Here is a 14321-nt window from a genome sequence, read left to right on the forward strand (position 1 = left end):
GTACAGTATAGAAAAACTGACATAAAAATGTGCCTTACACTCATAAATGACACTGAAAATTTGCAGAATATTACCTTGAGAATGGGTTCCATATAGGGTCTTATGAGGCGAGGTGCGTTGGAGACCAGGTGGCCAAGCATACGAGCGCTCTGCTCTTTGTTCCTGCCAACACCACTGTGTTCCAGTTCGGTTAAAATCTGAAAAATATCCACGATTCTCATAAATTATTATGCTCTCTCTCATTAAATGTTATGGTGTGAAGTAAAACTACAAACTTCTATTGTTCAACAAAGGGAAATTTGATTGTTTTACATGCAATATTACGGGCTTTGCTCCCCTCTAAAGGCATCCATGTGAAACTGCAAACAAAGTTTCATTTTGCCTGAGACAAAATGCAGCAGAATTATATTTGATTGGAAAAGCTACATTGCCTTTTTTAAAGTAAAAAATATGATGTTTAGAATTTGTAAATTTGTACTCCCCCCCCCAATAAAATATACAAGAATAATCACATTAGGAAGCCTTCTGGAATCATTCACATGCAATCTGAACAAAGCTTTCTCATTTTATTTTTAGATTTTCTATTACAAACGGTGCTAAAACATTCATAAATGATATTTTAACCCCCCTTTAATTATTCAAATTTTGATATTTTCAAAGTATTTTTTATTATTTTTTATAGGGGTTAAATGTTTGAAATGATTTGATGTGAAACATTTTTCCACTGTGTAAAAACAATGCTACCACTAAAGAGAATAAAAAGCTTTGGTTTCAAGGCTAGATAAAGTTCTGATTAATAACTTGTTGACATCTGGTTTACACTTCTTTAGTTAGTTTTTAGATCAAGTCAGTCTAAAAGCTAGTTAGCAGGAAAGTGTAACTTTTACTTATAAGCAACAGTTTACAGTTGGAAAATTTTCTGGAAACGATTGCTTTTCCTACACTGTACGTTTTTGCTGCATCCCTAAAAAAAGCAAAACAAAAAACAACACAAAAAATCATATTTTTATACTGCAAGAATAAAATAAAACACTGAAAAAACTAATTTAAACCGAAAAATAAAATGAGGCAAACCGGATCAGTTAAAAACTTGGATGTCTTTCAAAGCAGCTGTAAAAGTTCTGATAGAATATGTAATTTTACATTAAAGACTCCTGAGTGCAATTAAGTATAATTTTCTCCTTCTAGCTTTCCAATTTGTGAGGAGGAACAAAAAAATCCAAATGAACCCAGAATGTAAAAGCTGCTGAAATGTTTTCTGCTAACGGTCCTCCAATGATGTTAACTCCTCATAAAGAGGTGAATGGCTGACATGAAGCCATCTGTGGGCACCTCTTACCTGGATCAACATCTTCCGGAGGAAGGGCATGACGAAGGCAGGGTTCATGTTGCTCAGCCGTCCTATAGTGCAGATGGCCAGCTCTCTGATTTCAAACACTTCGTCGTTCAGAGCCACAAACAGAGCCTGCAGATTCTCGGCCTGGGCCAGGTGCGCATCAAAACGCTCATCAAGAGACGCAAGAACACAATATCGAATGTCTGGATCTGCAGGAGAATCAGGACAGAATGTAGTTCTGGGTTTTTACCGTCCTGTCACATTTCCAAACAGAACGTTGCTCATCAGAAATGAAGGTTTATGCGTTTTGCAAGTCAATCGTCACACCTGGATCAGTGATGCCAACCACCAGCAGCTTGCTCAGCACATCTGCGACCACCTGCACAGCAGTCTGGCTGACGACGTGGCCGCTGATGAGATGAATGGATGGCGTGAGTAGTCGAGAGCAGGTTCGGGCCGCCTCCATTCGGATTTCCTTATGTTCGCTGGTCAGGAAGTGATCGGCACAGTGGCGCACAAACTGGGTCAGGGAGTGACCTGGACAAAAGAACAGCATCGGCTAATGTAACACTTACTAATGATTACTAGTTACTAATGATTTATTTGATTTTATAAGGTAATAATTAATTCTATGGACAAATCCTTGAAAATATTTGTTGCTTTTCCATCAAGGATCCAAATTTGTAAAGAAAATGATAACTTCCAGAATCAATAAGTTTAAGAAAAAAGAAGAAACATAGCTGCTGGTATTTGTGTTGCTATTTCAAAGCTTTGTTCCTTTCCTGACTCTAGGTGAGCCGGAGCTAACAATTATTTTAGTTATCGATTAATCTATCAATTATTCTGATTATTATTGACACATTCTGCAGATTTTTCCATGTAAGTGGAAAATGTGAGTGGAAAAAATCTGTTTGGACAGATAAGGAACAAACAATTTTACTAATAGAACCTCTGAAAATGGAGCAGATGTGAAGTCAAGACGCCTCTAATTATTCCAGGAGGTCAACTCCTAATTCTCGGAACTTCCAATACACATTCAGTGCAAGACAGAGCCAGAAGAGCTACGTAAATGGAGGAGAGCAACGCCATTGGTCAAGGCTTCCCAATACACACCAGTAGACCTGGGACTCTATAAAAAAAACTGTTATCAGAAGTTTTTTGAGATTTTGGATTTCTGTAACGATGTGTACATGATGTTTTGGTATAGCAGATGTGCATTAAAATCTCTTCCCATTCAACTATGAACAGAAGGAGTTCCGAGTCTTGTGTAATTCTTTATTTATATATTCTATGAGTTTAGGCACCTTTCAAATCTCCTATAAAAATGGTGACCCCGACGTGCCGATTGAGCCGATTCAGAGTTAAAAGTTGAAGAAAAGGTGTCTCTCTCCAGGCTGGCTGCAAAACAGGGAACCGGGCCCAGACACAGAAAAAGAGGTAAGATTTTTATCTCTTGCTTGTTACATTGCAGAACGTTTCCTGTCTGTTGATGGTCTGAAGAGCTAAAAAGTGAAGAGGTTCTTTCCTGCTCATTGACAAACGGTACCTTGCGCAAGGTGGGGTTGTCTAAAAACACCAAGGCTCAAAGTTACCTTTTTACATTCGGGCAAGAAAAACAACCCTAAAAATAAGCACCTTTGTCAGTCTGGCTTTGCGCCCTTTTTCTCGATGTGTAACACTTTAGGAATTTTCGTTCTGCTTTATAAGTTACCGCATTTCAGCAAGCCTGGTGAAGTTCTTCTGAGCAAGCACTTTCGTGAGCTGACTAATTAATACATATCATGATTTGTTAAATATGGCAAGAGGCCATGAGTTCGGGGGGGGGGTGGCACTGCTCTAAAGCGCTGTGAGACCCAGAATCATGTTTCTTATCCGGAAAGCACGTGATGTCTACAAATCTCCATTGGTAGAATTTCCTTCTCCTTGGAGAGATAGTGGTCTGTGAAAAAAATTTGAGTAGAGACAAGCACTGAGAATAAGAGAATAAGAAAAAAGAGGCCGAGGGACAAGTTGTCAAAAGTTGTCTGTGTGGCCTGTGTTATTGTTTGGAAAATGAGTAACTGTTGTGAATAAAGAAGCCTTAAAGTTTTGGAAAACTGAGGTTTAAGGATAATTTTGTGAGTTAAACTGCAGTACTTGTTTTAATTTCTTTGTCTAAGATCTCTGGAGAGGAGTAAAGTGATTCTGTTGCTTGGGCTGAGAACTGTAGTTCTGACATAATTAATTGTGTGCACACATTAAAAATTGTGCACTGAATTTTATATTTCTATACTTTTATAAATAAATATATTAATCAATATAGTTGTATTAACTAGGAAGAGGAGGAATAGAAATGATAGGAGCCTTTCAAATCTCCTATAAGAAGCAACATTTGATTTTTAGTTTTATTTCTCAATAATTTGCTTACTGAGAATAAAACATGTTTGATGTGCATTACTAGTTATTTTTGGTCGTGCAGCTTGAATGTGGTTAAAAAAATTTTAAACCACATTTTACGTTACATTTCACTGTAACATTTCCGACCCCCCCAAAATTGGTCTTAAAAAATTTTACTGTTTATGGTCCCCCCCAATAATGAGATGGGATTTACGCCCTTGGCCCTAGCCCCTTTTTAAAAAAATCAAATATAAGCATTTACTATATGAATTGACAGAACATATGACCAAACTTTAAATATAAAACCAGCAAAAATCAGCAAACCGTTGGGACAGGAAGAGAAACGGACTAATGGACAGGTGGAAAAATTAGATAACTGAAAGTCAGATGGATACTAAAAAGTACTACAATACTTAAATCAAACTCCACACCTTAATGGATTTTTTCCAAGACGATGAAGGAAGTCCTGAAAGACTTCAAAGGTACAAAAAGAATAGGAGGAAATTCTTTTGCTGTCAGAGATTGTTACCTTCGAATTCGAAGCTTCCCAGAGTGCGCAGGGCCAGAGTGATGCTGCCGACGTCGCTGGCCTCAGGGATGTTGGTGAGGCTGGGAGAGGCCAGCTGGTGAGCCAGGCCTTTGGGCATGCCCGGGTGTCGCAGGGGCTTGTGCATCAGCACCAGGGAAAGCATCTTCAGCAAGCCGTCCTGGATGTCTTTTTTCAGCTGGGGGATTTGGCGGCTCAGGTCATACAGCACTGCTGTGAGTGCCGGACTAAAGAGAAAAACTAAAATCTGTGAGATTGTGTTGAAACCCAAATATAAACCCCCATGTGTGTCCTACGTTTGGTACCTGAGCCCTACGGCTAACATGGGCTCCAGGAGCTCCTTGATGTCTGGCTGGATGCTGGGGCCCATGGCTCTGGACAGCATGCTAATGCAGGTGAACACAGTGGCATCCACCTGAATGGTCTTCTGCCTTCTGCATAGGTCAAAGGTCAAAAAGCAACACTGTCATTCTACGTTTTTACATTTCAACATTATTTTTCCACCAACCTACCCGAATACAAAATGGTCAGTTTTTCTTTTTTTAAATACTAAGATAACTTTTGGGGAATGATTAAGAAAACATGTATATATTGAGATAGATTTATATCGAGACACCCCTAAATATAATCACTCTTAAATTTAAACCGGTTTTGGATCAAATCTGTATCTGCAGGCTTTACAAAAACTGGAGTTTAAAAATTAGTCACAACATTTGGATATTTGCATGTCTGGTAAAAAAAAAGAAAAAAAGAAATTGTTTCCAATGACTGACTTGTGAGCAAAGTCCTTGGGAGGCAGAGCAGCCTTGATGATCTCCAGGATCTTCATGAGGTATGGCTGGATTTCCGTCCTGACGGCCACCACCAGTAGCCCCAGAGCCTGGAAAGCTGCTGTCCTCTCCTTCTCCTTCTTCAGGCAGCCCAGCAGGTAGCCCATGGTGTCAGACAGGTACTGGTCTGCCAATCAGAAAGAACATCATTACAAACCACAGAAAGAAAAAGCAGGAATTTGACCCTGAATTTCCCACCTGTGAAGGTATGCGGCTGGAAGGCAGCCAGGCGCGGAAGCAGGTTGAGGATGGTCATCTGGATCAGAGGGTTCTTAGTGGTTTTATACTTCAGAACCCAACGACACACCTGATTAAGGCAAAGTAAATTTCATTACAGATGCACAGATATCAATACCTGTATCAGTCTTGATACTGAAAAAACTCTAAATGAGATATCTGTGGCAATGTGCTCAGTACATAAGGCCAGATCTATTCAGTCTAGCTCTATGCTTTGTGCTCTGAACAATGTCATAATTTAGTAATTATCTTACATTATATTTAGCATTTTCCTCTCCTTGGGCTGCCACCTTATCGTGGCGGAGGGGTTTGAGTGCCCCAATGGCAGCTATGCTGTCTGGGGCTTCATGCCCCTGGTAGGGTCACCCAAGGCAGACAGGTCCTAGGTGAGGGACCAGGCAAAGCGCAGCCCGAAGACCCCAATGATGAACGGCACCATTGGACTTCTTGTTCCCTCACCCGGACGCGGGTCACCAGGGCCCCACTCTGGACAAAGGCCTGGAGGGGGGGCATGATGGCGAGCGCCTTCGAGGCGATTCTGGTCTACCATCCGGCGTCTCGGGGGGGGGAGCAGTACGGCACCAACACTGTTATAGTGGGGACGGTGTGCTGCTGACCTCTACTCGGGACGTTGTGGGCCGGTGGGCAGAGTACTTCGAAGACCTCCTCAATCCCACCAATATGCCTTCCATTGAGGAAGCTGAGCCTGGGGACACTGAATTGGGCTCTCCAATTTCTGGGGACGAGTTCGCCGAGGTGGTTAAAAAGCTCCTCTGTGGCAAGGCTCCGGGGGTGGATGAGATCCGCCCGGAGTTCCTTAAGGCTCTGGATGTTGTAGGGTTGTGTTGGCTGACGCGACTCTGCAATATCGCATGGACATCGGGGGCAGTTCCCCTGGAAAGGCAGACTGGACTGGTGGTCCCCCTGTTCAAAAAGGGGGACTGGAGGGTGTGCTCCAATTATAGAGGGGTCACATTCTTAAGCCTCCCTGGCAAGGTCTATTCAGGGGTCCTGGAGAGGAGGGTCCGTCGGACAGTCGAACCTCGGATTCAGGAAGAGCAGTGTGGTTTTCGTCCTGGTCGTGGAACACTGGACCAGCTCTACACCCTCAGTAGGGTCCTGGAGGGTGCATGGGAGTTTGCCCAACCAGTCTACATGTGTTTTGTGGACTTGGAGAAGGCGTTCGACCGTGTCCCTCGGGGAGCCCTGTGGGAGGTTCTCCAGGAGTATGGGGTACCGGGCCCTTTGATACGGGCTGTCAGGTCCCTGTATGACCGGTGTCAGAGTCTAGTCCGCATTGCCGGCAGTAAGTCGGGCTCATTTCCGGTGAGAGTTGGACTCCGCCAGGGCTGACCTTTGTCACCAATTCTTTTCATCACTTTCATGGACAGAATTTCTAGGCGCAGCCAAGGTGTTGAGGGGATCCGATTTGGTGGGCTTGGGATCTCATCTCTGTTTTTTGCAGACGATGTGGTTCTTTTGGCTTCATCAGGTCGTGATCTGCAGCACTCGCTGGAGCGGTTCGCAGCCGAGTGTGAAGCGGCCGGGATGGGGATTAGTGCCTCCAAATCCGAGGCCATGGTCTTGAGCCGGAAAAGGGTAGAATGCCTTCTCCGGGTCAGGAGGAAGTGTCCTGCCCCAAGTGGAGGAGTTCAAGTATCTCGGGATCTTGTTCACGAATGGGGGAAGAAGGGAGCGGGAGATCAACAGGCGGATTGGCGCAGCGTCTGCCGTCAAGCGGGCGCTGTACCGGTCCGTCGTGGTGAAGAGAGAGCTGAGCCAAAAAGCAAAGCTCTCGATTTACCGGTCGATCTACGTTCCCACCCTCATCTATGGTCATGAGCTTTGGGTCATGACGAAAGAACGAGATCATGGATACAAGCGGCCGAAATGGGTTTTCTCCGTAGGGTGGCTGGGCTCTCCCTTAGAGATAGGGTGAGAAGCTCAGTCATCCGGGAGGAACTCAGAGTAGAGCCGCTGCTCCTTCACATCGAGAGGAGCCAGTTGAGGTGGCTCGGGCATCTGGTCAGGATGCCTCCTGGACGCCTCCCTGGTGAGGTGTTCCAGGCACGTCCCACTGGGAGGAGGCCCCGGGGAAGACCCAAGACACGCTGGAGGGACTATGTCTCTCGGCTGGCCTGGGAACGCCTCGGGATTCCCCCAGAAGAGCTGGAAGAAGTGGCCGGAGAGAGGGAAGTCTGGGCCTCCCTTCTGAAGCTGCTACCCCCGCGACCCGAACCCGGATAAGCGGAAGATGGATGGATGGATTTTCTGAGCCATTTGAAAGGAGGTTTGTACTTGTAGTTTTGTTGTAGGTTTGAGGTTGTAGTTTATTTTTACGTTTGACCAAGATAGTCAGACTTTTGTTTTTAGTCAGTTTCAGTTTCTTTATTATTTATTTTCCATTGGCTGTTATTCGGCCAACTGGGCTGACTGATCAAATTAAAGATGTTTTCCATGTTAGCTTGTGAAGCTATTGGTATGGATCAGTGAGCTGCACCGGTGGAGAGTTATCAAAGAAATTAGTAATTCAGTACATTTATGTCTGTGTTTTAAAAAAAACAAAACGTTTTAATCTTAGTCTTTTCCCTCCTGCTTTCGGTGAAGGCGGACGCTTTTTTCCTCCGCTCCCTTCCTGCCTTTGCATGCCCTGCTTGCTCTGTTTTTGTGCTGTCTTTTTCTCTATTTTTGGAGCCTTCCTTTGCACATCCTCCAAATCTACAAATTATGAATATGGTCAACCGGTCTCTCAATGCAATCGAAAGTGGCGCAAAAAGTGGGTATTCACTGTATGCAACACATAGGGGCGGTGCACTAGAGGGGGCGCAAAAACGATGCAGGATTTTTTTTTTCTAGTCAGCAATTATGTATTAAACTTCTACATCAATTTGACCCATGGGGAGTGTTTAATCATGCAATAGTGTCAGAAACCAGAAAATTCCTCCAAAATATTTTTGTATCTGATTATTAATTCCCAATACTAACCATTTCAATGAATATTTGTTTCATTGATGTTTTTTTATTTCTCAGAAATTAAGGATCAATGACGACAACCTACTCATTTACTCATTAGGACATAAAAAATGGAATTTAAATTTTTTATGTCCACTGAAAAAAACCTAGACACAAAAAAAAACAATAATTTCCTTGAAATTGATCTTTGGTAAATTTTTTTATATTACATTTTGTTTTTTATAATGGGTGATCTTTATAGTTGAACTTGAGACAAATGTACTGTTCAGGGTCAAATTGACCCACTGATTAAAATCAAGATAAATGAGTCATGCAGATTTATATTTTAATCCACTTCTGCTGAGTGTCCACTCAGTGTGGGTTGAGTTTGTCCACGGGAACAGAAAAGGTTCCCATCAAAAGTTGTATGAACACCTGCTTTCTCGCAGTTTCCTAGTGAAGTAAAGAGAATAGTGAGAAAGTGGGCTTGTGTGTGTCCACATGTGCATGTACATGTGTGGTATGCTGGGTTTGTGTGTGTGTGGTGAAAAATGGTTCATAGCTGCAAGGAAACATATATCCTTATATATATGTATCCAAGGAAACATTTATCTTTTTTTGCACTTCAAACTTGACTGCCGGGTCAAGGATCAAGAGTGTTGCTATCTATGTAAAAAGTAGACGCGGGGGATTACAAATGTGTAAAATGAATAAATTTTCAATTTATATGTAGAGTCCACCTATTAAGACAAATAGAAAAAGTTGCATGCAAAAAAATACTTCCAACTATTAAAAAAAAAAAAGTAACTTTAAAACGGGTCAATTTGACCTGCAACATAACTGGAGGGTTAAATTTGAATTGTACTAGTGCACTCGACAACAGGGAGCTAAAAGGGGGCAGCAGAAAAAAACTCTGGGGCACAAAACAGAAAATGGAAGAGGGGAAGGATAAAGATGTTGGAGAGACAAAGAAAAGCTTTGCAAAGTGGTTGAAAGACAGTAGGTAAGTAATGTCAGTGTATCAACAAGAGAGTTGTAAATATTCAGGTTAGCTTAAGCTAGCCTAAAATAACAGGTGGTTGTTGTTGTCTCCGCCCCGTATTTAACTAATACGGGGCGCAATTTATTCCATATTGTCATAAATGTCTGATGGACACATCTATCACACACATCTCAACAATAAGTGTAATAATAATGACCAAAGCCAAACACAGGAAATATTAAGGTCAGCTAAATTGTCATTGAGGGACCTAAATAGGAGCCCCACCCTCCAACCCCCACGAACTGACGCTGTTCATCAGTTGCTTAGAGACGGACACTACGCAGCCGCGGTGAGCCGCTATCAACTCGCGTCTTTTTAAAATGTCCACCCGATACTACACCGTCCTTAAAACCTCTGGCAAAAATACAGACGCGAGTCTTCCATCCAGGTTAAACAATTACAGTGAAGTTTAATAGGGGCATTAAAAAAATGTGTCGCGATATTCAGTGGCGCACAGTGGGTTGTTTGATATCAGACAGAATGGGTCAGGAGAGGAACACCACAGATCTGTCAGAACCTAACTTTTATAAATACAGTGTTTTGTGGTCAATATTATTTCACCATTTTATTAATGTGGGTGGCCAGTTTGGATAAGGCTTCCTATCAGGCTACAAGAATGAAAGAAAACATGCTAAAAAAAATGCTTCAGACCTGCAGCCCATAGACGGTTCTAGACACAGGCTAACAGAAGTGGCTCTTTGGCTCACTTATATATCAAATAATGAAATATTGCCCTGTTTTTGTTTCATTCTTTTTTAATTGCCCTGTAGGCAGCAATTTAGTCACATATATGTACATTTACACTCCGATCAAACTCTTAAGACCAGTTCAAAAATTGCAAGAATTAGCATTGTGCACCATTGAATCTTCAGAAGGTTCTAAGTAGAGCTTCACAATGTTAAAAGGACAAATCAGTGCAAGAGACAAGAACATTTGAGCAGGGAATTGTCTGAAAACTGCATTTACACTCAAACATGATTTTTTCAGCTGATCAAAAGTTTAAGACCATAGTCTTTAAAAGCCAAAAGCTGTGCAAACATCTGGATTCCATGTCATTTTCTGTGAAGTCTTTACACTGTCAAGACCTCCTGATGGCAAAAGCAAAAAAGCTCACTGACTTTGAACGTGGTAGGATTGTTGAGCTGCATAAGCAAGGCCTCTCACAACGTGCCATCGCTGCTGAGGTTGGAGGCAGTAAGACAGTCATTTTGCATTTTTTAAACGATCCTGAGGGTTATGGAACAAAAAAGTCAAGTGGTAGACCCAAAAAAATGTCACCAGCTCTGAGCCGCAGGATCCGATTGGCGGTCCGTCAAGACACGGGACGATCCTCTACCCAAATTAAGGCCATTACTGGTGCTGACTGCAGCCCAATAACCATCAGACGGCATCTGCGAGAGAAGGGCTTCAGAAACAAAAAACGTCTTCAAAGGCCACGTCTTCTTCAACGCCACAGAATTGCCCGTTTGGACTTTGCAAGAGTGCACCAAACATGGGACATTGAAAGGTGGAAGAAAGTTGTCTTCTCTGATGAGAAAAAATTTAACCTTGATGGTCCTGATGGCTTCCAACGTTACTGGCATGACAGGGAGATCCCACCTGAGATGTTTTCTACACGGCACAGTGGTGGGGGCGCCATCATGATTTGGGGTGCGTTTTCCTTCAATGGAACAATGGAGCTTCAGGTTGTGCAGGGGCGTCAAACAGCAGCTGGCTATGTGGAGATGTTGCAGCGGGCATCCCTCATGACTGAGGGCCCTCGTCTGTGTGGTAATCATTGGGTTTTTCAACAGGACAATGCTGCAGTTCACAATGCCCGCCTGACAAAGGAGTTCTTCCAAGAGAATAACATCACTCTTTTGGACCATCCTGCATGTTCCCCGGATCTAAACCCAATTGAGAACATTTGGGGATGGATGGCAAGGGAAGTTTACAAAAATGGACATCAGTTCCAGACAGTGGATGCCCTTCGTGAAGCCATCTTCAACACTTGGAGCAACGTTCCCACTAGCCTCCTGGAAACACTGGCATCAAGCATGCCTAAATGATTGTTTGAAGTCATCAACAAGAATGGTGGAGCTACTCATTACTGAGTCCTTTTTTTTGACACTTTGTTTCTGTTTTGGGGGGTTTTCGGGTTTTTTTGAGCTATGGTCTTAAACTTTTGATCAGCTGAAAAAAATCATGTTTGAGTATAAATGCAGTTTTCAATTAATTCCCCGCTCAAAAGGTTTTGTCTCTTCTTTTAACATTGTGAAGCTCTACTTAGAACCTTCTTAAGATCCAATAGTGCAAAATGCAAATTCTTGCAATTTTTTGACTGGTCTTAAGATTTTGATCAGGAGTGTATTACTATTGATACTTTAATTAAAGATGAGTTGTATAAGTTTATGTCATTGGGGCGTGTTAAGGAAAATGATTTTTTAAGTGCTAAAATACTTACAACATGTGTAAAGGAATATTAAGCACTCTTATTGGAAAAACAGGCTTTGTGTGACCCTTTGAGATGGCCCGATCGAGACAAGCAGGCGCCTATACAAGGGCCATAAAATTAGCATCTCCATGGAAACGGCGCTGGAATGTGGGGGATAGACGTTAGAGATATCTGGGAAATCTCAAAACAGGGACTCTTCCGCCCGAGATCGCCCGTGCCAGACAGAGATGAGCACGAAGTGGTCCGCCCTCTTACTTAGATAAAAACCAGACATCTGAGCTGCAATGAGGGGAGTTTCCAAGTTTCTCTGGGGGGCCGAAACAGGTCTCTGATTGGTTGAACAACAGAACGCCTTCGTTGCATAAATTAAAATACGGAAACACCTCTTTGTATAAGATGACGTGTAAAGAGAAAGAGAGAGAGTTTTTTCCATCTTTTCTCCACGTGGGCGCCTTTGTCTGTCTGTGTGTTTCGTGTTTGTCTTTGTCTGTTGTTATTTTGTGATAAAATGCATATCTCTGTACCTCTGCAGCTTTGTTAACTGATTCATGCGTTGCTTTGTATGAATTAAACTCTGTGAGCTGTGACGTCAACACGCCTTGTTTAGTTTCGTTTTACAGCTGCCCGCTGCTTGCCGAGAGGATCCAGGGCTTTTAAGGAAGATACGAGCCAAACGTTTTGTTCAAAGTTTTAATAAATAATTCTTCCTTTACAGGCGCAAGGGGAATTGGGGTGCCGATGACATGTTCGCATACACCTCAGAAAGTATCTAGTTGTGCCACTGGCAATTGATCACATTTTCTCCACGAGAAGACTGGGCTCATGAGAGCCCTCTTGTCCTGCAGGGACACACCCGGCAGGACAACAGCCTGGATTTATTCATGATAACAGGATTTCTGCTGTTTGGAGCTTGTGGATTCCTGGCTTATCGACAAATTTGTGATGAACTTGGCCGAATTAGCGAGCACTCAGACTGTTGGTGTGGACATAGACGCAAGTTGGATGTGAAACTTGCTGAGACAAAAGGACTCACAAAGAATTTAATTGATCTTGGAGAAGTTGCTAGTTTCGGTTAAATGGAACGGCCACGCTAATTTGGATAATTGGGAACTGAGATGTATCGGAGAGACTTTAGGGGAGATTGAAATTTATAATATACCCGACCTATACATTTTGTATCTGAATTGGCTTTCCCATGTTGCCTTGGAAAGGCTGCATATTTCCAATCTCCTTGAATATATGTAAATATAATGCAGCTGTGGAGCTGAGCACTCCCAAGGATATGCCTTTGATAACATCTTATCGTACTTCTGCTGGGAGGCTAAGCAACTGGGTTTCATGTCCCTGTGATGTCACCGCCTTCACTCATGTCTTTGTTTTGTCCTTTGTTTTGTCTGAATATTGCTATGCCCTAATGAATTGGACTTTTACAGAATTAGTGCCCTAATGTGTCCTTTCCTCTTTTTATTTCATTCCCCTTTTACTATTTTTAATATATTTATAATATATATATATATATTTATATTTAATATATACTATATTTAAAAAAACCAGGACAAATCACCTAAAAAACAGTTTTTACCCGATGGCAATCATGGCACTAAATTCAAAGGCATAAGAACTTCTGCTCTTGACACCACTTTGCTATAAATGTAAATTCTGTTGCGACACCTCCAGGTGCTGCAACCATCTTCTGATGTCTAAGTTTATTTCTCATTTTGTACTATTTATTTCTTTATCTTTGTATATTACGTATATACACATAACCTGCATCTTAACTCGAGTCGAGCAAATCTCAATCTCGTCGTAATCTGTTGATGACAATGACAAATAAATCTTATCTTATCTTATTTAGAAACTGTGGAGTACTCACTTTTAACAAAGAAAAGGAATTAGTCACTCTTTAGCTTATTTTCTTTTAGAAATTTAGAGTACTCATTATTTAGACCAATATTATACTTCTTAGATTAATTTTTAGATTATTATGCAGAAAGATTCCTATTACTGCACCCAAAAAAGGAATTAGAACAAACTTAGAATCCAGAAAGAAAATCTTGCAGAACAGGAACATTTAGTTTTTATTATTACTTAGAAACTGTGGAGTACTCATTACTTTTGCAAATTTAGAGCACAGTTAGAAAGTCCAGAGAATACTTACTTGCACTTATTTAGTAACCCAGAACAGGGATTAGAACAAACTTAGAATCCAGAAAAACTACCTTGGCAACTACATTTTAGACTCCTATTCTTCCAACCCAGAAATGGAAATAGACCGGAGGATGCTTACTTATACTTATCTACCAACCCTGAATAGGAGTATCTAGTTTGTATACTTTGGATCAACATTACTAGACTACTTTTTAGACTCCAGTTCTTCCAACCCAAAAATGGAATTAGACCAGAGGATACTTAGCAACCCTGAACAGGAGCACCTAGTTTACATACTTTAGATCAACAATTGATTATTTTTCTTCTTTTCCTTTCCTTTGGTTTGTTATTTTGTTTGTATTTTCTTTTAATTCCTGTAAAGCACTTTGTATTGCCTTGTTGCTGAAAATGCGCTACAT

At 41.8% G+C, this 14321-nt stretch overlaps 1 protein-coding gene across 2 annotated transcripts in view; it reads right to left on the reverse strand.

Annotated features, from left to right (window-relative positions):
* mtor (mechanistic target of rapamycin kinase) overlaps positions 1 to 14321 on the reverse strand; it is a 147903-nt gene that overhangs the window by 128450 nt on the left and 5132 nt on the right. For both annotated transcript variants that reach the window (XM_028021230.1, XM_028021223.1), the window contains exons 8-14: positions 5288 to 5396; positions 5033 to 5216; positions 4565 to 4693; positions 4242 to 4486; positions 1664 to 1873; positions 1340 to 1545; positions 75 to 197 (exon numbers count right to left, since the gene is read on the reverse strand). In XM_028021230.1, coding sequence (XP_027877031.1) covers positions 75 to 197; positions 1340 to 1545; positions 1664 to 1873; positions 4242 to 4486; positions 4565 to 4693; positions 5033 to 5216; positions 5288 to 5396 — 1206 coding nt within the window. The remainder of the gene's footprint in view (positions 1 to 74; positions 198 to 1339; positions 1546 to 1663; positions 1874 to 4241; positions 4487 to 4564; positions 4694 to 5032; positions 5217 to 5287; positions 5397 to 14321) is intronic.

Source organism: Xiphophorus couchianus, chromosome 1 (assembly GCF_001444195.1).
Source record: "Xiphophorus couchianus chromosome 1, X_couchianus-1.0, whole genome shotgun sequence".
NCBI classification, from domain to species: Eukaryota; Metazoa; Chordata; class Actinopteri; order Cyprinodontiformes; family Poeciliidae; genus Xiphophorus; species Xiphophorus couchianus.